The 27183-nt window shown below is 33.3% G+C and overlaps 1 protein-coding gene across 1 annotated transcript; it reads right to left on the bottom strand.

Annotated features, from left to right (window-relative positions):
* LOC25497859 (uridine kinase-like protein 1, chloroplastic) lies at positions 1-7094 on the bottom strand. The gene is made up of 14 exons (XM_013592581.3): positions 6830-7094; positions 6654-6745; positions 6264-6333; positions 5322-5440; positions 4914-5010; positions 3906-3985; positions 3515-3709; positions 2447-2530; positions 2293-2353; positions 2037-2097; positions 1702-1795; positions 1523-1595; positions 540-622; positions 1-448 (listed from the first exon to the last, which is right to left on the bottom strand). Exons 1-14 carry the CDS (start codon positions 6996-6998, stop codon positions 302-304), a joined length of 1425 nt encoding a protein of 474 aa, XP_013448035.1. The 5' UTR covers positions 6999-7094; the 3' UTR covers positions 1-301.
* Positions 7095-27183: the final 20089 nt, after the last annotated feature.

The raw sequence follows: 27183 nt of genomic DNA, 5'->3' as shown, positions 1-27183 counted from the left end.
TATGGATCACTGGTTGTCGTTGATATGGTTTGTTAGAGTACCTATGCAAATTTTTTCCAAATAACCTTCTCTGAACTAGATATAATTGTCTACATTGGTAGGATACCATCATCATCTAGCTAGAATTTATCTCTACATTCAATAAGCTGAAAATCAAAGCATGCATGCATATCAACCAAAGAATGAGTTTGCATCCATATTATTCTAATCTGCTTGCCTCAAATTGCAGCCAAGGTGGTATTTGCTAAATCTTCAATATTTCATTACAATGCATCTGTTAACCAAAAGACATGCTGAAGGATCAATCATCGGTGCCAAAGTAGCGATCACCAAATTCACCCAACCCAGGGATAACACGAAACTCATCATTTAATGCAACATCAATCTCAGATGTGACAATTTTCAATGATGGAAACCTTTTACAAACACAATGGATTCCCTCAGGAGCCTGAAAACATAAAGATTCACACAATCAGTGTGAGATAATAGTCAAATAACCATTATTGTATGTGTAAAGAAAAGCATCAAAATTTACTCACAGAAATGAGATTCAGGAATATAATGTGGGATTCTGGTACTCCTTTTTGAATGAGTAATTCAATTGCTTGGTTGGCTGAGTTACCTGTAGCAGAATTATTGATATTAATTGTGTATTCATCATCAGTCAGAAAAACAGATTAAGTAACCATAAGTTGAGAACGATTTAAACACCAAATTTGCCAATGACTAATCTAAGTACTTGACTATTCAAATAAACAATCTCAAAGTAATAATCAAAAGTGCAATTTAGTGGTCCCTGCTTTCAGCTTTTACATGCTCCTTAGGAGGTATCTAGCTAATAGTAATACAATTGCCAAATAAATTGAATTATATTTTCATCATCCCCTCTCACATCACCCAATGACTAGAATATAGCACTCCGCATTCACAAATATCATTCAAAACAGTAACATAATTAGCAAGCTACCCTTTTGTAACAAACAACTAACTATTGACTTAATAAGCAAAAACATACCTAAATTTGTTAGACTCAAATATAAGTAAATGTCAACCATTCTATCCACATTTAATGTTATTATTCCAAAAATATCCTCACATTAGTTCTTTATTTTTTATTATTTTTGGTACAAACATTAGTTCTTTAATGTTGTGAGGAGGTGGCCATTATAATTAGGGGGAGGTTAGTATATGTATTTTTTTACATGAAATCAAGTGTCACCATGGTAGAAAGCAAAAAAATCCTCCATTTTAAATCCGCCATGGAGGTTGCCAAAAAATCCGCCATGGCCGATATTTGACTACACGGCAAGAAATCAAGATAATGAATTGCACTTAACTACCATACTTAATAAGTGTGAAAATAGGTTTCTTTCCAGTGGACTGAAAAAAATGCAAATAAAAGTGTGCGCATTATTTGCTGACAATCAAGTTTTCAGCAAATAAAACCTATCAAAATGTGACACAGTAAGATAAAGTGGAACAATAAATAGTGGAAGGACATTTCAACATTTCTAATCTTCACCTGTAGCAAGCACAGGGTCAAGAAGCAAGACATGCCGTTCCGAGATATCCTTGGGAAGCTTCTCATATATAAGCTGCTCAGAGAAGCAAAGAGTTTACCATTAAATACAAACTACCATAGGAAACCTATACGTGAGGGCTACTCTAGGCAACTTCATGGATTTCAAATGATTTACTTGCCTGTTTTCCATTATCTCCATCCCGGTGAATCAGAATTTTTCCAATTTTAATGCCTTTACAACATGCACGAAGTGCATTTTCCATGCTCTCACCACTATAATATAAAAACAACGAAAAAAATTCAGCCAATTGGAAACAGCCTACGATATAATATGGAAGTGAATAAGGTTTGGTTGAAGGATTCAATATTCTAGATTGTAAATACATCCACAGCAAGAAACTGTGAACGTAACAAAGGAATTGGTCTTATTAGTTGAATCGTTTCGTTTTTGGTAGAAACCTATCATTTGGATTGGACCTACGAAAATAAATACCTGGTTTAAAGCTTAGCTCACCTTCGAATAATTGAAACACCACATAATTTCTTGCAGAAATCAACACCAGTATAGACAGATCCTGTTAATATAAACCTCGTTTCAGTTAATTAGTGATGTCAACATGAACTGGTTTCTGTGTCCTACTGTTGCTTCTTAGCCATATACATGTTCCCGTGCACAAAGCACAAATATTGTTCCCCGTACAAGAGAAGACAATATGATGAACATAAAAGTAAAAGAACTGCAAGAACCGAGTACAAGGAGAGATGATTGCCTGTTGGAGTGACGACTTGCTTTTCTGTGAAAGGCAGGTGACCTAGACCATGCTCAACAACCTGATGCCGAAGATCAGCAAAGGTAATTATATCTTTTAAGTACTAAAACCCCTCCAAAAAAAATGTTCAACTGAACTATGAAGCATACAGTACCAGGCGAATAAGTCGATCAGAGTAAAATACAAAATCATGCTTTGATATTTCTTTGTCACGAATCAAAGTATGCATCCCCCTTATCTGAAATATAAACATAAGCAATAAAGGAACAAGTACAGATGAAACAAATCATTACATCATTTTGTAGCTAGTGAACTTAGAATTGCAAGAATTACCAATGCACAAAAAACCCAAGTTCCTTTCTTTCTAGAAAGGATATTCCACCCTCGATAATGTAGCTTATGGATTTTTCTCGTATAATTATTCTAATAATGACAGGCCATGGCCTTGAAAGTTGAAACATGTTTTTAGTTTCTAGTTTCTAACAAGAACTTGATTGTATGTCCAAATTTTATTTTCCAAGAGCACTTAAAGGAAAAGAAAATTTAAAATGTTCTTACAATGACTATAATTCTTTTAATGAATAATATTTGTATAAGTTGAGACAAGGTTATGCGCTTCAACTATCTCAGAAGTTGGTTTCATCACACTTCTCTGTAAGCACCTATAAACTTATGACTGTTTTTTCAATAGTTAGGAACCAAATAGAAAACTAGCTTGATAAGCTCCCATAAGCTAAAAGCTAAGAGAATTACTCTATGGACCCTTCAATTTTGCTCAAAAGCCCCTCGATTTATCGGATCGTAACTTCCGATCGGCTTATTTCAGGGGTTGAGCAATCCAAGGGTCGCATAGAGCAACCTTCAAAAGCTAAGCCAAAAAAATCAACCAATCTCTTATATTGAAATAGAACAAGTACTTTTCTTAAATCCTAATAGAACAAGTACTTTTTTTAAATTGAAATAAAAATCCAATATGTTTAGGTGAGCAATCCAGGGGTCGCATAGAGCAACCTTCAAAAGCTAAGCCAAAAAAATCAACCAATCTCTTATATTGAAATAGAACAAGTACTTTTCTTAAATCCTAATAGAACAAGTACTTTTTTTAAATTGAAATAAAAATCCAATATGTTTAGGTGAGTAGCAAAACTCAGGATCTTCTATAAATTTGCAACTATTCAAAATGGAAAATAAAATAAAAATTGACAAATCATGTCAAGGATACCTGGAATGTAGATTGAATAACATAAACATTTGGATATATTTTGCATAGATCATGTTGACCAAGCTTGGTGCGGATGTGTTGCGTAATCAAATCGATGGCAACATGATTATCACCTCCACGGGGAATGATCACATCAGCATATTTCTTTGATGGTAGAACAAAGTCATCGAAAGCAGGCTTAACAAACTTCGCATACTACAAAAACCAACATTACATGCAGTTAGGAACAACCATGCAACGCGATTGATCACATCTCATAAGGAATATAAAATTCTGTGTATATTTTTTACATGTCAAGATTTCTCAAAAATATAAATTTTGTATGAAGGAGTTATAAATACTATCCTAACTGTTGCAAAACCATAGTTCCTAATTAAACTTCCGGACTTACCATTTCAAGAACAGAGTTTATGTCTCTGCCCCTTTCCACTGTGTCACGTCTAATTCTACGAGCAAGCCTCACATCAGCATCTGTATGCAATTAATAACCAAATATATTATTAAACAGAGAGAGGAAGGGTGGGGTAGCTTCCAATATTGCATAAAATGAAATAAAATAATAGCAACTTCTTGTGAAGGGATCTTCAATTGAAGACCACTAGCTAATTAAAGAATTTACCACAAGATGACAGGAGTGTTAAGGAGGTGAATATAGGGAACACATGGAGAAATATGTTTACTAAACCCTTATAGAATGTCACTGACCATATATCAGGTAAGTTGCAGTTTGCAGAACTAAGTTACCTCTGAGAATGTACTAAGGCAGTATAGATCTAAATAAGACCCCTTTGCTATTTCCAACTACATTAATTATTTCTTTACCTAAATACCCTTATTTATTTTACATTTTTTTTCTTTTTTTCAATCAGCAATAAATAGCATGTTGAAAACATAAACTAACTCTCTATTAAAGGATAAAATTGTAAAAACAATAGTCATTACAAACAACTTTAATACAAATATCAACTTTCTTAATTTTGGTGATTTTGACAAATGGGTCTTATATATAGGGACGAAGGTAGTGATACTTATACATAATACAATATACCCTACTCGTTCAATTCTTCTGATATTCGAAAAACTGACACTAATTAGTGTCCCTGTGGTTTGTCCATGGCTTAACTTCTACAGCAATTTGTTGTGCATTTACTGTTTCTAGGAATTCATTTTTTTCACATTCTTAACAAACAATTCATATATATTTCCAAATATTTAAATTTACCTAGTACTTCCACAAATGCAACACAAAGTCGGACAATGGGAAGAGGCAGAAAATGTTTCCAAAAACTTAGTAATGATAGCATAGCACTTTGCTGTATTTGTAGACTACAATAATAACTTACACATGACATAACACAACATTGGAGAGGGTTGTATGAAAATAAAAACTATATCAAACCTGTGTCAACAAAGATCTTCATGTTCATCAGATCACGAACATCTTGATCATGGAATACAAGAATTCCCTCCAATATAATGACATCAGAGGCATTGACCTGGACATAGACTACAAATATCAATCAGAAAGAACCAGAAAAACCTTCCAATAGGAAAAGGAAAAAGAATGGCGTATATGAAAATCATCTACTCCAAAATTGCTGAAGTATCAGTGTCATACTCATATCTGATATGATATCTGACATGAATATTACCGCGGCATCAATTCAAAACTTTGGTCCCGTCTTACCATCTAAAGATGTTTCTTCTTGTACATGCGCTTTTACTTAGTTTAGTCAATAGTAAATAATAGATGACCGAAAAGTGGCAATGTTGGTATAGAAAGAGATACATAATTCACACCGCATACCTGACGAAAACTATCAGAACTGCGTTGGTGCTTCTTGAAGTCGTAAATGGGAATTTTGACTCTTTGGCCACTGATGAGCTTCTTCGTACACTCCAGCAGTTGCTCCGTGTCGAAAGCATCTACAATAAACAAACAAAGAAGGAACTTCATTCAAGGACTGGTAACGTATATTAGTTTTCCACGGGACTGGTAACGTATATTAGTTTTCCACCGGCATCCAATAAAAGTTCACTACTTTGCTACTTCATACGATCAATTTCAAAATACATTTATAAGAATAATATGACGTGGCAAAATAGATACGTGGCAAAATAATGACCTAAAATATGTTTACGCCAACAATGTATGAACTTTATGGTGTGTAGCAAGTGTCATGTCGCAACACTTTAAACTCTAGAGTAAACCGTCATTTTGATCCCTAATTGTGTGAGATGACGTGACTATAATCGTTGAACACACCCAAATTACAAAAACATTTATGTGTTTCTTTTGTTAGTAATTCCACAGGCAAAATTGACTAACGAAAAACACATATGAGGACCAAACTAATCAACAGAAGAAACATACAAAGGCCAAACTGACTAATAAAAGACACGTTCCAGTGTGTTTTTTCTAGGAATACAATTTGGTACAAATCAAACTCGTCGCGAAATACACTAATAAATACATGATATACTTTTAAAGGATAAAGCGGTGTGTAATTCGAGATTGGGCGGACATCATAGAAGGTGTGACCTATGAGTGCTAAGGAACCAATCAAATATTGTCACCTCATTTCGTGAAGATTGTTTTTAGTGACGGCCAGCATTTTCCTTTAGTAATTTTGATACATTCAGAGAGCGACTATAGTGACACTATCTAACACATTCAAGAACTAAAATATTTATTCACTCTAAACTCTAACCCAACATGATTGATTGTTAAATCAATTTGATTAATTACCAGGATGATCAAAATTGTACTCATGAACATGTTCCAACTCTTCCGGTTTCAACCCGCGATAAAACGAATCCTACACAATAAAAACAAATTAATAATAATAATAACAACTTTACAATTCAAAATAACTTTACACTGATATTAGATAGAACTACATCATTAGATGCATGTTTAAAACAATTTTACACCGACAGCTGCAAAAACTCATTATTATTCATTGAAGGGAAAAACAATTCAAAAGAACTCTACACCGACAGTTTATAACTTTATAGAAATACATAATTGAATGCATGTGAAAAATCATTTTACACTGACAGTGTATAGAAGAAATTAAACTGAAAAACTATATAATTAATTGAAGTAAAAAAAGAATTAAAAATGTAGGTTATGTACCTGATTGACAAGGACAACACGATGATCATGAAGCTGTTGAATGATCATATCACAAACAGTGGTTTTTCCAGAAGCAGTTCCACCGGAAACACCTGCACAATCACCGTAGCAGATTATTAATATTGATTAAAAAATATTCAAATTCAAGAGAGAGAGAGAGAGAAAAAGAGAGAAACCAATAACAAAGGGTTGATTGAGAAGAGAATCTTTGGTAAGGATTGAATTGATAGAGAAAGAAGATTTTGGGGAAGATGAGAGTCGGCCGCCGTCGAGACGGAGGCCGGAGAAGTGGGGCCCAGATGCTGCTTCCATGGCGTAGTCGATCGAACTTGTTTCGTCCGGCATCGTTGGTCACTATGATTGAGTCAAAATGTTAATGAATGTGATGATGTGAAATGAAAAAATATTTAGTTTCGGAGATGAATGATCTCATTCTCATATATCATTGGATGATTTCCAACATAGTATGAAATAAACTTATTTTATGAATAAAATACACGATGGTAATAGGATTTAATTCAATAAAATAATCAACTTACAACTTACCTAAGAAAAAAAATTGAAAAAATTAAGGTTAACAATTTTGATATTTTTATTAACTGTATGAGTTTTTCAATTGCTATCATTCCATTTATGTAAAAAAAAAAAAAATCAAATCACACATCAATTACATGTTGAGATATTTTAACAATTAAATATAAAAGTGATATTATAGAGTTATTTGATTGGATGTCTTTGTGATAAAAAGTTTTACATCGTCAATGAATATGAATATATAATGTAATACGAAGGATTTAATACTAAAAAAAGAATCATAATAAGAAGGGATTTTTTTTTTTGAAGGATAATAATAAGGTTTGTGGAGTGTACCACATACATGGCAAAGTTTTGGGGATTGTACGAAGGTTTGAGAAGGTTACGATTTCAATTTGTCAAGGTGGAGGTGGTTCACTTTTGGTGGTGAATATTCTCAATAGTAATAAGAATGGAAGTATCGTGGCTAGAACATTTGTTGAAAAGATTTGCCGTCTTCCTTAGATGGATTGGATGATGGTGGTGGTGCGTCACTCTTATTAGGAGACAAATTCGTATGTAGGTGCATTAGTTGGTCTTAGTTGCTCCTTGCGTACATATGTGATAGCCTATTTAAATTAGTCATTTGTTAGCCGTTGATACGTTGAGGGTGGGGGGGTTATGTTCCACGATTGATCTCGGTCATTTTTTTTTGGTTTGTATACAAAGTGGTAAGCAAGTTTGAAATTCGCACATAATAGGAGTTTATATATGATTAAGATGTTAAGTCTAACAATATCAATATCAATATTGTTAGTTGAACTAGCTTATACAAATATAAATCAATTAATTTTAATACACATGTAGTCTGGTTTATGTGGTGAATACATATTCAAAGTTTATAAATACCTTGATTTTAATTTAGAGGTGTAAAGATTTTGTTTTCTTAATGATAGTAAAGAACTCTTATTACTATTGAGAATATTTTGTTTTTTTAAAGAGAGAAAAGAACTAGTTTTTTTTGTTTGAATAAGAAAAGAACTAGTTGAAAAGTAATACTCCCTTCGTTCGTTTTTAAGTGTCTTTATATGGTGATTTTTTCGTTCCTATTTAACTGTCTTTTTGGTATTTTAAGAATACAATTTGTCAATTATACCTTTTGTCAATTCCTCTTATCTTTTTCAATAAAACTAATTAATGTAATCTATTTGAAAAATTAAAGTTTTTTTTTTAAAACATAGTTTGTTTCTTGTTATCTTCAAATTTAACCAAAATTTTGTTACAAACAATATAAATAAGATGAGTAGCAATTGTTAAAAAAAATTCAAGTGCAATGTAAAAAAACAGATTTGAGAAAAGAAAAAAATAAAAGACTCCATGAATATTCAAAAAGAAGAAAAAGTGGAAGACTCGTTGGAATTGCTGATGAGAAGTGAAGAGGGAGCAATAGTTAAATACTCATTTGACCAGATACAAGAACAAGATACAACGAAGAAGAAGAAGTTTCATCAACATAATTTTTATATTGACTTACAATAATTAAAAAGATTTGCACAAAATTTAAAAAATTGACAATTGTTTGTTATGAGAGAGAGAGAGAGAGCGCGCAAAAAAACAGGAATTTGTTGGAGAAAAAGATAATAACAGACAATTGTTTGTTACGACATAAAGATAACATATTAAATTTATTAAAAAAATAAAATGTGTGCAAAAAAATAGGAATTTATTGGTGGATTAAAATGAAGGTATAATAAAAAAAAAAGTGCAAAAATACACATCGTTATTTTGGTGTTAATTTTCTAAAAAGACATTTAAAAAGGAACGGAGAGAATACTATATTTTAAAAATGATATTTTTGTGTAAATCAAATATTCTTTGTACGAAACTAAAAAGATAAACTCATGGAGCTGAGTATGACCTTAAAACTTTCCTTTAAGTTATTTTCACTCATCTATTTTTAATCAATCACAAAAAAGTTTACACTTAATTTTTATTTCAAGAACAAAATTATTATGTAAAATACAAAATATCCAATATAAATAGAGTTTAATGGTGGTGGATTGACGGTCTAAAACAACTTTGTACAGTTTAATTGTGGTGGATTGACGGTGTAAAACAACTTTGTACACACGATTAATCAAAATATTTATAATTGACATCAATTAATTTATTTTATTTTTTTGTCAAAAAAAATTAGTATTTTTAATTTATGAGGTAATTCTGAACTTTTTAATTGTTTGTGTGCGCAAAATTATTTTGGATTGTCACCCCAGACCACTAAACTCATATAAATATTAGTATATATTTTTGTAAGGATTGATAAAGTAACATGCATGAAATGAAAAAAATAAATTCATATTTAATTATGATATCGATATTGAACTAAAAAAATAATAAAGTCAATCCACCTAGTCTTTAAAAAATAAACAAATGAAATAAAATAAACAAAGCATGGGCACATTCATCATATATAATATTATTATTTTATTTGATTCTATTAGATCTTGTTTTCTATTTATTTGTGAAAGAATCTTTTTTCTATCTTTTTTCTTTTGTCTATTCTAGCAACATGCCTTTTAGCGTGAGGAATATGCTCTACGTTATGCGATCCGTTTCTTGCATTTTTCTTCATTATAATTTTCATCTTCCTTTTAAAAAGCGAGCACAAGACTCAGATTGACCGTGGTCCTTTTTCCTTTTTCTTCTTCCTTTGCTAGTTGTATTTATCTTTCTCTAAATTTTAGTCCATTTATTAGTTATTCATGTATATTTTTTTTTGAGTTTTTCTATTTACATCCCATGTTTTTCTGATTACATCCAAATTTTCTTAATTTTTTTTTATAATACCAAAATTGCCCTTTTATATAAATTTTCTTAAAACCCTAATTTTATTCATTGTCAGTGAGTTTCACCCTCTTTCACCCCACAAAGCGATCGATCAAACAATTTGATGTTCAATATCAATCTCCATGAAACTCAAAGTTACCGAAAAATCTGAAAAATACCATTTTTTTTATTTTTTAAAAAATGGAATCACACACGTGGCACAAATTAATTAATAAAAAACAAACACATCAGCACTAAATGTCATGGGGACCATAAAATCAGAAAGGGGGAAAACTATAGGGGGCAAAATCGCTCGTTTAAAACTATGGGGTGCAAAATCGCACAATTGGCAAACTATAGGGGGGAAAAGTGCAATTAAGCCTAGAAATAAACAATAGTATCAAACCCTATTTATTCAAGTGTTTTTCCGACCAGGAAGCTAACAAAGAAGGAATTTATGAACCCCAGGAAGTTTAGACTGAATATGTCCTCAAACATCTTCTTCACTCTAACCATTGGTGGGGCTCGTCTAAACTAAGGTTTTTGGACATGTTCAGTCTAAACTTCCTGGGCTCATAAATTCCTCTTTGTTAGCTTTCCGATCCGAAAAACTGTGTGTTTCCGATCCGGAAGCTAACAAAGAAGTATCGAGGAGCCCCATGAAATTTAGACTGAACGTGTCCTCAAACATCTTATACACTCTAACCATTGGTAGGGCTCGTCTAAACTAAGAATTTTAGGCGAGCTCCACCTATGGTTAGAGTGAAGAAGATGTTTGAGGACATGTTCAGTCTAAACTTCCTGGGGCTCCTAAATTCCTTCTTTATTAGCTTCCTGATCCGAAAAACTATGATATTTATGATTGGTAAATTGATGGTATTGAGAGTGACCAATATTTGATTAAATATTATGTCGAAGATAAACGCTAAGGTATATATTTACGATTTCGTATTAATGGTAAAAAGTTGTGTGGTTACATTATACCAAATAGGAACTAAGGTCTTAAGAACACTCTTAATTTCAAAGGGACAGAAAAAAGAGATGAAGAGAAGAATAACTCATTAACACAAGCCGGAGGGAGAAGAGAGAAAGAGTTCTCAAAAACTCAATTGAACTCTTTGGTGTGTGGAATGCACTACGTGAATTCTCTACTTATAGAGAAAATTCACAACTAATAAGTGAGAAACTTTGGGAACACTTAATACATTACTTTGGGATTAAGTAATTCACATATTAGATCTAGTACAAAAATATCTCAATTAAGTACCAAAATATATTATGTTGAGTAAAAAACTATATTATATTATATAACAAAATATATTTCAGATTGTGCAGTAAAATATATTAGATTGAATATTTCAAATTGCGTTCCAAAATAGTTTAGCAAAGCTTGGAGACTAAGAAAACACTTTCTAATAATGATAAAATGAAATATTTAATTTATCATTTCAAAATAATAAAATATATAAATATATATTTTCTTTAGTGCTTACTCCATTCACATAATTACACACCTCTTTAGAGTTACACCCCAATAATATAAACAATACTAATGTATGTGTTCCATCCGACGCAGGCTTCCATTTTTTCAATTCGCACAAAACTAGTTCTACCCTACGTGAAAATTTGTGTTTAGTCTTTTAATTCAATTTTCACACAAGTTTCAACTAAAATAATAATTAGCCATCAAAAAATAATGAATGGTAGAGTTTCATGTGATTTATTGCATATGTGAGCATATGTCAGGATATACCACCCATATAACTTGGAAAAGCTTTCTAGACGATTTTCTTACTAAGAGATCGAAGAAGAGCTACTAACATGTTTTCACATTTGAATTTTTTTTGCTGAAGGTGGATTTTTTGTGGTTCACAAAGAAATTACTCAAAGATGGCCAAGCTATCGCAATGAAACAATTAAAATATAGTTTCGCTCAAGCAGATATTAATTTCTCTAGGGAATGTCACGTTTTGAGTTGTGCACGTTACATAACATTGTGTTTGTTGATAGGATTTTGTTCAACGAGTAATGTGAGTATCATCCTCTATACATTTGAGAATAAACAAAATGAAACAATTCACATGGCATATCAAGATCAAACAAAGATAAAAATTGCATATGGCAAATGGCAATGCAAAGTTAACTAACGATCATAATCAAATCACCATTTATGATAAACATTTTTTAATGACACCATTTAGATCAATCACACTTAGTAGTGTTTATATAGTGGGAGTGTAAGATCCTAGAATTTTCTTTAAACATATACATACATATTTTATTCTATCTATGCTTAAGTTTACTTTACCTTTATTTTGAGAGCTTCTAGTTTCGAGGACGAAACAATTTTTAAGGGGGTAATAATGTAATGTTCCGGTATTTTTATTTTACGGAAAACAATAATATGCTAGTTTAAATTAGTAGCCAAATAATTAGTAAATAAACTTATTTTAATATTTATTTATCAAGCGGATTTATATATATGGAGAAGTAGTGACACAAGCAAAAATAATAGTGGGAAAGAATAAGCTAAAATGTAGGAAGTTAGTGCCATGATTAGAACTACCTTTCTCCCTTTCCTAGTCATACGAACCACTATCTTCTATTTTCTCTCAATATTCACCTCTTACTGGATGTTAACCCACAATTAGGAAGAGACGGAAAACAATTCATAAGGTCTGCTTAACAAAACCATATACACACCATCTCTCTCAAAGATCTTTGTAGTGCCATATGTTTCTATGTCCATTTTTAATCACCATTTTTATTTCCTATTTGTTTTGGGCCATGCGTTTCATTATTCTATCTCAACCTTGCCATTTTAAATTCAATCAAAGCTACGACAAGCATGTAGACCTTTGAGCAAGAGTTAACGAGAGAACCATGGTTTCACTTTTATGTAAAATAAACCATAAACAGATAACTCTATTCTCCACAATAAACTCTTGAACGAATCCATCTCACTCTTACACGTCTCCCTTATTTTTCAAAGAGATCACAAAGCCTTATTTAACGTTTTCCACTCTCTTGTCCTCTTGGTGAGCTTCCACACATGGGAATGAGATGACAATTGGACCCAGATCCAATGGGTATCCGTAAAAAATACCCTATAGGGTAAAATTCCGCTTTTATGGGTCTGGGCACGGGTACGGGTAATACCCACAAAATTAAATGGGTATGAGCACGGGTAAGGGTACTATACTGCCCAGACCCGCAACCCCGCATATACATATTTATATAATATCATAAATTATTTATTTATTTTTTATGTATAATTAATTAATTTATTTAGCTATTTAAGCTTAAACCTAAACTTAAACCAAACAATTGCTTAATACAATAACAACTTCATCATGTCCGTGTATAATTTTTTAGGGATATTTTGGATGTTTTTTATTTGACTAAATACCACGATACATATTATTTTATGAGTTAATTTTAAAAAATTGGGATCGTAGTTTTATTTCATTTATGATGTTTTTTTTTTTGTTTTTTCATAGTAAAAGTGTGCGGGTAATGGGTGCGGGTATGGGCACTTAGGTACCTATAGGGTATGGGGAAGGGGACTAAAGTTGTTGCCCACGAGGGTACGGGCACGGGTACGAGTATTTTTTATAAATGCGGATATGGGGACGGGCACTGTAGTACCCTACCCATTGGGTACCCATTGCCATCCCTAGGATTAAGAGACTTGTTAGTGCGTTCAGTTCAGAAACAATCTTAGGAAACATGGAAAGCATCTAAGGTAAGGGCTCTAGTCTTGACCATGTTTAAATAAAAATGATAGATTATGATGTTGAATTTGATATGCTTCTTGATTCATGGATGAGTGAAAAGATTTATTATGTTTTATTAATTTTTTTTGTAGTTGATAATTATATGAATTGGTGAGTTGCAATTTTGTTAAAGTATGTGATTTGATGAATGTGTAAATCTTGATGTTTTCTTATTTGTGCAATGAGAAATGTTGTTGAGTTAAAGTGATTTTAGTTGTATATGTGGTTGTGTTAAAGTTTAGTGATTATAAAGTTTTAGTGATAATCTAAAATTCTTAAATTATGTGGTTCAAGAGTCCGAAAAGTTTGTAATTTATAGAAAAGTGCATTGCATGCATATCATTGCATTTGATGGATCTTTGAGTGCTAAATGGGGCGATTATCATTATTTCAATGGATTTCTGAGTGCCAAATGGGGCGATTATCATTATTATTCTAGAGTAACAAAACTAATCAAAATGCAGCAACATGGGAAACTTAATAAACACGAAAGAGTGAACAAACCTGACTCACAAGAGATGCGGAAAGTCGTGCCAAATGCTCAATGAAGAATAGGCGGAGAAATAATAAGCGCCATAGATTCTACGAGAAAATTCAAAATGTATTGAATCATCCACAAATAAACCCGCAAAACAAGCAAAAAAAAAACTTAGAATTCTCATTTTCATTCAGCCAAACATAAACATCACATCAGAAAAGGAAGAAATTGTTGATTTTATCAAATCAGATCAACTTAAAACCAAATCAGACGGTTTTCTTTTAGTCCTTTAAAAGTGGTGTTGTATTAGATCATATTTCTTGTAGTGGTACTAAAATTGAAACTATAGCAAATTATACTAAAATGGAAAGAACGAGGTTGAAAGCAACATCCATATGACATACTAACTGCACTGAATCCATCCCTTTTCTGCACCAATAGAAATCTGCTTTGTGATCATAGTATTTCTCTTCTCCCTTTGAAAGTAGCTCCTTGCTAAATAACAGGTGCAATATGGAACATACACACATTTAATTAGACAAATATGTATAAAGAAGAATTATTTAATTTAAATACATTGTCGGTGCAAAGATGTTTAACTTCCCTCCATCCTTAATTATAAAACTATTTTCCAACTATAATTAGGGACGGTAGGAAGTAAAAAAATCTTTACACCGACAATGTATGTAAATTAATCATCATTCTTCTTTATACATATTTATCCATTTAAATGCATCTTTATATGACAATGTCATGGATACTTTTGTACGTGAAAGAGGTGATGTAACTCTGATTAAATTAATTAGGGTGGCTATCAAAATTACTGAGTAGAAAATATTTGAGCTATATAGACTTTTAAAAACTTGACTAAATTGGGAACCGTCCGTATTTTTAACAAAATGAACATTTTATCTCCTAGTAGACAAAAAGTCAAATAAAATAAAAATGCATGAATGATAGATAAACATCAAAACGAAACAATATACTAATAAAATAAAAAATATTACCTGGCTTTAGATCACGGTGAATGATGTCATTTGCATGTAAATACTCCATAGCTTGAGAAATATCAAAAGCAAAACTTATAGATTGTTTCAATTCTAGAGTTCATGTTTGAGAGTGGACGTCTTTGTGACATTGCTAGCTAGCTGCAGGTGCAGATCCTGTTGTGTTGGATATAACAAAATAGAGAAACATCAATTTGAGAGATTAACCAAATATCTAACATGTGTATAAGAAAATAATGGATATGGACTCCAAGCTTGATTTTTTGTAAAATTTAATTGGACATCAATCATATTAATCGCAGTCAATAATTCTTGAGTCGTTCATACCAAAAAAAAGAGATTGATTTTTTTTACAGATTAGGACTCCAAGATCTTGTTCAAAGTTTAATAAACCCATCTAAGTATGTACTAGTTGTATACTAATAGGAGGATGAATCTCAATATGGAACAAACTTGAATTTTGGGTGAGGAATAAACGGTAATAAAAAACCAATCAAAGTGTGAAACTTATTTGCAGTACATTAGTATCGATTATATGAAACGCAAAATTGAACAAAATCAAAAGGCGGAAAATATAGAGTGACGATATGAATATGAAAAACAAATAACACGATCGAAGAAGAAAAAAATTGAAAACTAATACACCATGATCATTGTGACCGTAAAAAATAATCGTAGAGAAGCTCTACTACAAATCAATAGAATTTATAAACTCAATAGATCAATTTTTTATCCTAATTTGAAACATGATACAATTTTTATCCTAAAATGAAAATAGATTAGAGGTTTTCGATTACCTGAATATGCATATGGCAATGATTTAATGGCAATCTCCCCTTTTGATATTATGTAATCTTTTCTTCAATGGTCTTCAATGGAAGGGAATGAGATGGACGAAACGAGGAGTATGTGAAGGAACGTGAGTGACTAGGGTTCTCAAAACTAGGGTAAAATGTAACGAAGTGTCTTTTGTCTTGGTGATAATGTTGCCCTTTTATAGGACAACTTTTGGGCTTTTCTCTTTCCTTTCTTTTTGGGCCACCTTTATCCTTTTCTCATGTAACAATTTAGGACCAATTTTCACCAATATTGATAGATTATGTAGGAATTCTGCTCTTTACCCAAATGGATTCAATCATTCCCAAAGTAAATGTCCAAATTGCCTTTGCGTAAGTTAACATGTGTTACCTGAGTTAAGTCACGCTGCGTGAGTTAACTCTCGTTGGGTACTATTTTCGATCAAAACCCAGCAGGCAACCACAAAGCTCCATTTTTTCTTTCCCTCCACCTCCAAAAATCCAAAAAGTGTGAATTAAAGTGTTGTAAAAAGATTACATGTTTCGCGTGATGGTTGAAAATAACCTTTTACTTCTTTATGTCCGATTCGTTGAAGTGTAATATTTATTAGGCTTAATTATCTTTTTTGTCCTCTAACTATTTAATTGGTATCGGATTGGTCCTCTAACTAAAAATTGATTTATTTCGGTCCTCTAAGTTTCTCACCGTTACTACATTTAGTCATTTCTGTTAGTTTTATTCAAATAAACGTTAAGTTTTGTGTTATGTGGGTACCTGGCCTCTTGTTTCACAAATACATATGAAACATAACAGTTACCAATAATATCAGTCAATATTTAATCATAATACCTTAACAGGCATTGGACCAAAATGATACTAATAAATAAAGTTAGAGGACCCACATAACACAAACTCTAACGTTTATTTGAATAAAACTAACAGAAAGGACTAAATGTAGTAACGGTGAGAAACTTAGAGGACCGAAATAAATCAATTTTTAGTTAGAGGACCAATCTGATACCAATTAAATAGTTAGAGGACCAAAAAGGTAATTTAGCCTATTTATTAACGTTTAATATCGTAATTTGATCGAATTTGTGTCTGTATTATTGAATTTTAATGAATTTGTGTTTATGTAATTTAACGATGAATTTGGGTAATTCGAACCGTTTATGTGAGATTATGTAATTTTAGAAATTTATGGACAAATCTGTGTAATTTGGATCGTTTACATGTCATTAAGTGATTACGGGTTATTACCGGCGAATTTGTGTAATTTGGACCATTTTGATTGTTTATTGGTGATTACGTGATTGTGCGAAAAACTATGTTTTTGTGTAATTTTGATTGATAATGTCGTATTATCTGATAATGTTGTTAAACTGGCGTAATTCGGTTAAGTTATGAATGCAGCGTGACTACGGGTCATTCTAAACTTTTAGACTTTTCAAAGTCTGTTCTGTTACTGCACTTTTGCACGAGCGTGAGTTAACATGTGTAGGGGTATATCCATCATTTACTTCAAGAATGAGCAAATCTATTTAGCTAAAGAGCATAATTAGGAATATTTTCTTTTTAATACTCTACAAGTATGAGGCGTCCCTTCCTTTCAAAAAAAAAGTATGAGGCGTCCCTTGACATTTTTAAGGTTGATTTCTATGTCCCACTTTAAGCCTGATATGTTCCCTTCACCTATTTGTGAGAGCAATTCTTGCAAAAACTTTTCTAGATTTAATATTTTGGTTCAATGCCTCCACACATTCAACAAAACCTATATAAATCCTTCTAAAAACACTAAAGCATTGACTCTGCTCTAAAAAATGTAAAATATCATATTTTACCAAAATATCTTTAAAATTAAAAGAATTTCAAACTTAAAAATGCTTTAATTCAAGCTTAGGTGTGCTTAATAATAACCATTTTGGAGAGTTACCAACATCAATGAAATAAACCCTTCTAGGAGATAAAGCAAACTCGACAACTAATCGTTAGAGTCCAATCCCGAGGAGATAAGGAGAAATTAAGTCCATTTAAATTTTTTAAGTGTCAATTCGGAAAGAGTCATTTATAGGTCGAATTCCCTCTATGTGGGAGCGTGTTGATTCTCAATTTCCCGATAGTCAATCATTACAAATTAAGACATCATTTCCAAAGAGGAAAAGTGCACGTGTTGGCAATTCATCGTGCTCACAAGCTTCAACTCCTATTATACAACCATTTCCGAATTACCATGCATATTTTCTACTTGGTCTCTATCTTTGTAAGTCACTCTCAAATTTGTCCCCGACCCTATTAATATTTCAAACTAGTCTTTGTCAAAAGTTTCTCAATTAGGTCCCTCGTCATGTGACAAAAACATAAAGATAGGGATCTAATTGAGAAACTTTTGACAAACATAGACTAATTTGTAATATTAATAAAGTCAAGACTAATTTGAGAATAATTTACGAAGATAGGACCAATTTGATGGTTTACTATAAAATTTATCAATTATTTCTGATTTTGAATATTTAACAAGTGTTGTATTTCTTATAATTAGAAATAGCAAGAGGGTGAGTTTCAATTTTAAATTCTTAACAAATTCTCTATTTGTTAGCATAACCCTTTATATTTATCAATTATTTTTTATTTTAAACCTTTAACAAGTGTGGTATTTTTTATAATTAGAAATAGTAAGAGGGTGGGTTTCAATTTTAAATTCTTAACAAATTCTTTATTTGTTAGCATAACCCTTTATTTCAGAAACATGAAGAAAAACCACAGTTGTTACAATCATACATAACATGGTGGGTTCCATATTTTGTTATAATTAGACATGTGATATATTTGAAGAGGCTAAATGGCTCCACAAATTTGACGAACCCATAAAACCAAGAGAATTGTTGTTCCCACATTTGGTTTGGCTGTGTCACACGAGTAAATTACTCAAATGCCCCTCGGCAGTTAACTGTCGAAGTTTTAGAAAACCGATGGCAGTTAACTGCCGAGGAAAACCGCGGTAACTAAATGTCGAGGAAAACCTCGGTAGTTAACTGCTGAATAAAATGTTATAAGAACAGAACAACATAGGAGTTTCCAAAACTCTAATGTTGCGTTTTTTATTATCCAAGGTGCGATTTTGAGTCATTTGAAGTCATTCCAAGCCAATTTCAATCACAAAAACAAGTAAGTTTTTTGAATCCTATTGCATTGTTGCTTTGTGGTCGAATTGTTTGTTATTTTTTGTTAAATTTCGATTATATAGGTTCGATTATATATATTGATTTGTTGATTTTATGATATGTTAGGATATTTTAGGTTAGAATGGTTAGAATTGTTAGAGAACTTTTATTGAATTGTTAGGTTTTGATCGTCATTTTTTTTAATGTAGACATTATGGTACTTAGAATAAAATCACATTTGGAATAAATAAATTTGAACAGTGAATAAATAAGATAATTATTGTTCAATTCAAAACAAAATATATGTTATCACATTACATTGCATTACACATTACATTACATTCCAAAATTTACCTTCCAACTGCAACAATCATCTTACCACTGAATGTGGCAAATTCAAAATTGCCAAGCAGCAGGACACCAGTATTCGATCAGCATCTTGAACGCTGGTATTCAAGTGTCAAAAGAATGAGGTGCATTACTTGACACTTGAATACGAGTGTTCAAGACGCTTATCGAATGCTGGAGTCCTACCGATTACCAAGTTTAAATTGCCCCATCCAGAGTAAGACAATTGTTGCAGTTGGAATGTGCATTCCAACTACAACAATTGTGTTACCTTTGAATGTGATAAATTCAAACCTGCAAAACAACAGGACTCAAGCATTACACCAAGCACTTCATGTTTTCCCTTTGAAAATAATAAATTTTTGTTAGCCTTGCTTTAGATGATGGTATTCAAGTGCCACCGAATTGAGGTTCAATCCTTGACACTTAATACCTTCATCTAAACCATCATAACAAGAATTTAATATTTTCAAAGGAGAAACATGAGGTGCTTGCGAAATGCTTGAGTCCTTTTGTTTGACAAGTTTGAATTACCACATTCAAAGGAAGACAATTGTTGTAGTTGGAATACACCTTACCCTAACTAATGACGATTTTCAGGCGGAATCAAACTTTTGATGATATATTCAGTTGATCTAAGAAACTTCACCCGCATATCGATCCACAAGAAACATGTGGTGCTCCCAAAACATGCTCGTCACGTTTTCGTCGTTCGTTAATTCCATCCAAGTGAATGATACTCTCCCCTCGTCGAGCGTTGGACGTTTATACCAAACGTGTTCCACCATCCTTGTGTCTCTAGGGTTGACTCCTTGGTTGAATTCAGTCAGTTCATCCTTGAGACCTCTTAACGTTACACCAAGGCACCGAACCTTCAACCTCTGAGGTTCTCCGCCGTTGAATTGCGCATGAACGTCAATCCACCCGGCCATTGTTTTAAATCTACACAATAAGAAACTAAAAACAATCAATGAAAAACTCATTCAAACATTTCATCAAACACTTGATGTGCACATTATACATAGACTCTAAAATTCATAAAAATAACCCTAAAATTATAAAACATATACTCTTACCAAAATAAAAAAAATTAATCATATAACATAAACATCATGCAAATATTTTAACAACATTAATCAACTAACATCTACCCTAAAAATTAATTATAACATGTAAATCTACTCAAAAACTAAAAAATAATAAATGTACTCAAAAACTAAAAAATAAAAACATTTATAACAACTAAAATGTAAGTTAATATAATTATAATTACTTACTTATGATTTTGTTGAATAAATTTGGTTGGATTTGGATGTGTTTTTTAGAGAGATTTTGAGAGAAATTTGAAGAAATTATTTGGAAGATGAGATGAATAATGGATGAGAGGAGATTCTGCCAGATTTGTAGCAGAAGATCCTCGGTCCTCGGTAGTTAACTGCAGCCAGATTTCTAAAACTTCGGCAGTTAACTGCCGAGGAAAACCTCGGTAGTTAACTGCCGAGGAAATCTGATTTCAGGCAGTGAGCTCTGCATCATTATAAAACATTTCCAAGCCTTTTTCGGCCAGTTTTGACCTGTAATTAAACCAGAGCATTTCGAAAGGTAAAACAATTCATACAACATTGAAACTCGGACATAAACAAGATAAATACAATATCTTTTACAATTGTCCATAATTAAATCAAACCGACATTTGGTTCAAATTACACAAACGTTTAAAATTCATCATAACGGTTCAAATAACAAAAAAATATTGGCGCAAATGCACAACTTAATTAAACCAACATTTTTGTACATTAAACAAAGTAAAAAAATCCCATGAAATTAAAAATAATGTCATCAAAGTACAAATATACAAATCAATGTCATCAAAATACCAAAACTAAAAAACAAGTCCTAAAAATGAAAATACTACTACTGGTCCTGATCCTGTTGATGGTGCCTCCTCCTCGGCCTATGGGCTTGCCTCCTGGTCAAAATTGGCGCGATCTGGTCCCTCATATGGCTCATGGCCTCAAACCACTTCTGAGGGGTCATGCTCATGACCTCCTCCTGGCCTAACCGCGCATCAGCGTAGGCAACAACGCTACTAACCATGTCATAGGTGTCAGGCGAGCTTCTCACCTCATACCGCTCCCACTGCTCTGCAATGATATGCTCTTCATTTGCAGGTCTCGGAAGATCTCCTGGAAGAGGTGGCAAGATATGAGGGTGAGACACCCTAGTGTACCATATGACATAGCCATCCGCCATCCGCCATGTCTGCTCTCCTGCCTGCTCACCCCAATCGTCCGCCTTAAGCGTGTGAGTGCGAAAGTCGACGAACGCCTGTACAATGTCAGGCGGTCGGAGGTCTGCAACATCAGTCGGATGTCTGGGGATGGTCTGGACGTATCCGTACTGCCTCAAAACCTCTTGGGCAAGTGACGGTACACCCTACGGACACCGCACATAATCCAGCCAGAATACCAGAAAACCTCCTCAAAGTCTTGCATCTCCTTGTGCTCCTCGTAAGGCCTCCAACATACGTCATCAAACTGTATAAGATCAAGCAGTGACCGATACGTGACCCCCTCCCCGTGACCCTTCTGGAGCTTCCACCTCGCTGCAACCAGATAGTTTTCCATGTAGTCAGTGTTGGGATCAACACTGTAAAACCCAGAAAAATGCGCCAAAAACCATGCCTGCACAAACCAAACAAATAACATTTATAAATTATTAAGCACGGAAAATATAACAAAAAAAATAAAAGTTAAGAAAAAAATAAAATATAATTTTTCTTACAGTGAGCAGTGTCACGCTTCCCCAAGAGCTCTGTCTCCAGGCCTACACGCATCAGCTAACTCGCCGTATAGGTAAGCGAGTGTTATAACGCCCTAGTCGTTATTTTATTTATTTTGATTTATTTAGAGTCTTATATATGATTTTAAATGATTATTATTGATTATGTGGTGTGTATTATTTTATTAATATAATTAGAATTATGTGTGAATTATTATTATTTTGGAGGTTGGGGAGTTAATTAGGAATTAATAGAATTAAGGGGGAGTAAATGAAATAAAGGGGAGTTATATTTTAGGGAGTTAGGAAAAGAGAAGTAAGAAGCAGTTTTACGTGAAAACAAGTTTTGGGAGAAAAGGGAGAGAAGAGCAAGTAGAGCCAAGTGAACCTGAATTGCTGTGCATTTTTCCTTCTGAATTAAGGTAAGGGTGAGGTTTGCTTCAATAGTGTAGTTATTGAAATCTGATTTTGGTTTAACAAGCTTTTGGTAGAAATTGGGGATTTTAGGTTATTGATGAATTATTGAGTTTTGGGTGTAGAGATTGTTGTTCTGATGTTAGAATTAGGTTCTGGTTGCATACAACACTTAGTTTTGCATCTGTAAACTAATTTGGGGAGTGAATTTGAGGAAAAATGAGATTTTTGGGAAAAACCTGCATTATGCCCGTACTGATGTTCATCGCTCGCCTCGCGAGTGAACAACTTCATGGCTCACTCGCGAGCAGAACCACTCGCCATGGCGACCATGAGCATGAGAGATCATGATTTTTGAATTGTTGTTATAAGGTACAAGTAGGATAGTTTTGAGTGCTTAGATAATTTTAGAGAGGACTGAGACAATTTTCAGATTAAAAAGATGAATAGAGAGCTTAAAAATGAAGATTTAGTGTGAAAAATGTCAAAAATTCCGAGAGCACCCTTTTTCTCATTCGCCTTGAGTTCGCCATAACGAGTAGATGTACTCGTGAGGCGAGTTGCCCAGTAATTGAGTTGTTTATTCTGTTTTGAATGTTGTTGAATGATCTTGATGTCTAAGCATGATTATGATTAATTGTGCATTTTTCTGGAATTGTTGGATTGATTGTAATGATATGTGGATGACTGTGATGTATGTTATATTTAAATAAATCATACATGTTGTTACTTATGGAGTTGTGAGTCATATATACATATATGCATTGTTAAGTTGTATACAGATATACATAAGTGGAGTCAGTTGCATAAGCATATAAAGCGGGAGGGCTCTTGCCCTGGAACGCCTTGTCGTTCAAAGCGGGAGGACTCATGTTCTGGAACACTTATTGTTCAAAGCGGTGAGGGCTTATGCCCTGATGAATGCTTTAACCATTTAATATCCGGTGAGGGCTTCTTCCCTGTAAATTGGTACCACATGCATGTGCATTGTCGAGGAGTCTTAGTGGTGTTGTCGAGTAGTTGCATGAGTCGTGTTATTGGTTGTGATTACCATTATTGTTGATGTTGCTATTTATGAAGTATATGTTCATATTGAATAACTATTATTATGTTAGGGTGTTAGATTTAATTGATGAATTTTGTATCTATATTTATTGTTGTGAATCTCACCCCTTCTGCTTGAAAATATTGCCCTTCCTATGGGTAACTTGCAGGTGATCCTGAGTAGTAGGTGGTGGCTCAATGTCTAGGGCCCTGATACGTACGAGATGAGATTTATTTGCTTATTTTCATTCCTATGTATCAATTTTGGAACATGCTGATGTAGCCCTTGTATTTGATTATGAATTTATTTTGATGAGGCTTTTATGCCAAGACTGTTTAGTGGAGAATCAAACATTGTATGTTGTTGTTTTTAATGAAAATATTCCGTTGCAAAGTTTGATGAAACTGTTTAAGTTGTTGTTTATTAAATAGTTTTATAATCTATTTAAGAAATTTTGAAAAGTAGTGTGACATGTCCGTTTGGGATATACTCTGATGTTTATTTGTTATTTAAATGTTTTGGGATAACAGGGTGTTACAAACAAGTGTCATCGCTCCCCAGGAATAATTTCGCATCCCTGCGTAGCCGTCCTCCATGGTCGTCAGATATGCCAACTCGATGCGCTTGTTGCTTCTATCGCCAAACAACAAGCATCCGACCAAGTAGAGAAGGTAACACCGGACGCAGTAAGTCCTAACCCTCGCCAGCTCCTCAAGCTCCTCTGGATCCTCCGTACCAGCCAATAAGTTGGCCCTACCAAGGTACGTGGTATAAAAGTCCCTCAGCCTCAGGTAGCTAATGTACCCACCGTACTCCTGCCCGCAAATCTTTTCCGCCTCCTGCTGCGACACACCCAGATGCCTCATAAGTAGTGCCGCTCCCTCATGTTTCAGCATCTTTTTCCCATGACTCAACATCCGCCCCTCAATCGGAAGATGCGTGAGACATGCGACATCATCTAATGTCACAGTGATCTCCCCCATGGGCATGTGAAAGGTGTTGGTCTCAGGATGCCACCTCTCGCATAAAGTCATCAGTAGGGCATGAGGCACGGTGGAGTACCCCAAGTAAACCAAGTCATGTAACCCGCTCTGCCTAAGCGGATCCCAAAACCAATTCTCATTCCCGTTTGGGCGTCCGAGAGTGAGGATCTTGGCCTCATGATTAATCGGTTTAAGCACACGGAGCTTACGAACCTGAAATAATAGAAAAATAAATATAGTTTAAACAAACACGCATATAAAGAAAATAATTAAACATAAAGAAAAAGAATTAAAAAAATAAACATATAAAAGTGGATATAATAATTAAACAAACACACATTTAAAGAAAATAATTAAACATAAAGAAAAAACATTTAAAAAAATTACACTTGCATTATCTGAATTATACCAAAGTGGCAACGCCACATGACTAGCATAAGAGTGGAACAAAGATAAGTCTGCCGGTCCACCAGGAAAGGGAGGGCCCACAGGTAACACCTCCGGTGCAGCAGCTGCTGCAATGTCATCATCGTCTCCTACATGCTGCTGCTGTGGTATATGATCCTGGTCATATCCACCATCAGTCACATTGTGGTGTACCTGATCCTGATAATTCAGGTACTCCACCCCAGACTGGTCAAGAGGCTGTGACGGGTCAACAACCTGTGACTCCTCAGGCTGTGTAGCCTGAGAGCTCCCTGAACCATCTCCCCTCCGACCTCTACCCCTCTTTGGGATGTGGCCGCTCTGCCTCTCCCTATGGTGGCTCTCAGTCATCGCACGCCTACCACCAATCATCTTAGATGGATCAATGGGGTCCTGATCGGCCATATCTACACAAAAAATAATAAAATTAACATCATTTTCATAACCTAATCAAACACATTAAACCTAAACTAAACATAAACATAATCAAACTCATTAAAAGTACAACAATGAACCTCATTTCCATAACCTAAAATCATTCAATATAATCATCATTTCAATAAAATTTATGTCCATCATTTCCATAATAACCTAACTAAAAAATCAATATACACTTAACCAAACTATAATTAACATCATTTATATCATTTCCATAACCTAAACTAACTAAATAATCAATAAAATTGTCATTGAGACATTTTATCAAACACTTTGTGTGCAAAGTATAAAACATATTCAAATTGTGTTCATTTGCCACCATTCAAAGCCACATTATGATTTAAACAACATAGGCAACAACTACATTCATTTATCAATTCCTAAACTACACATGCAATCATCAAATTGTCAATTTTAAAATCAACCCTAACCACATACAAACTACTCTAATTTTTTTAAAAAATCAACCTAAACAAATTAACATTATGATTAAAATGATTGACACAGCTTACTTGTGATAATGTGCAGTTGATTTGCTTGCAATTCGTGAAAGAAGATTTGGTGAAGATTGGAGAAAATTTGTGAAGTTTTGGAAAATAGGGAAGTCTGGTTCTGCGTTCTGGTTTGAGGTTTTCCTCGACAGTTAACTGCTGCCGGTTTACTAAAACTTCGACAGTTAACTGCCAAAGAACATTTTCGTAAAGTACTCGTGTGGCACAGCCAAACCAAATGCATAAACAGCAATTCTCTAAAACCAAAGGCATTTTGATTTTTCAACCACTTGTAATTATTGTTCTTCAAATGTCAGAAAAGCAAATAAAACCACCGCTTGGGAATTTCTATTTTGACATAATTAATTATTACAAAGACTCTTCATGGTTGCTTTTGAGAATATGAACTGCCTTTATTAGTTGAAGCAAAATAGAGAAACCAAGCAAAAATATTGTAGTCATGTGATAGAGAGGTTGGTGAACACCGTCATGAAAGCCACTAGAGTGATAACAATAAAATTGTTTTTGGGTGAAATTGAAATCAAAAGGATAAAAAATAAACCATTCGTGAGATTTGCACGATTATTTTTCCGTGAACATTTAGCATTTTTCATATTTGAAACATCTTTGGTTTAGGTCAAGTAAAATTTTCAATCAAAACGGTCAATCACCCAAGACAAGCCACTTATTTAAATTTAAAGAACTTTACATATAGCTATTAATTAATAATTATTTGCATATTCTATTTATTTTTTCACAATCTCATTTCAGAAGCTTACATTCAGCTCTGATTTTATACCTGAAACATCTAACTTTTCTTAAGAAAAGAAAAAAGAATGAGGGGAAAATAAAAGAATAGGTTTATATACTGACACAAGACCATCTTCCCTTCAGCACTAGACTAATTTGAATTACCACGGTTGAACATGTTCAACTTCCATCATTCTAATAAAATAAAAAATGAATATAATTATTGACCAGCTACTGATCGTTTTTTGAGCCAATAAATAAGCATCAAAGAGATTACATTTCTCACCAAATGAAG

This window comes from Medicago truncatula, chromosome 7, assembly GCF_003473485.1.
Source record: "Medicago truncatula cultivar Jemalong A17 chromosome 7, MtrunA17r5.0-ANR, whole genome shotgun sequence".
NCBI lineage: Eukaryota > Viridiplantae > Streptophyta > Magnoliopsida > Fabales > Fabaceae > Medicago > Medicago truncatula.
This window is presented reverse-complemented; position numbering and strand designations above follow the sequence as displayed.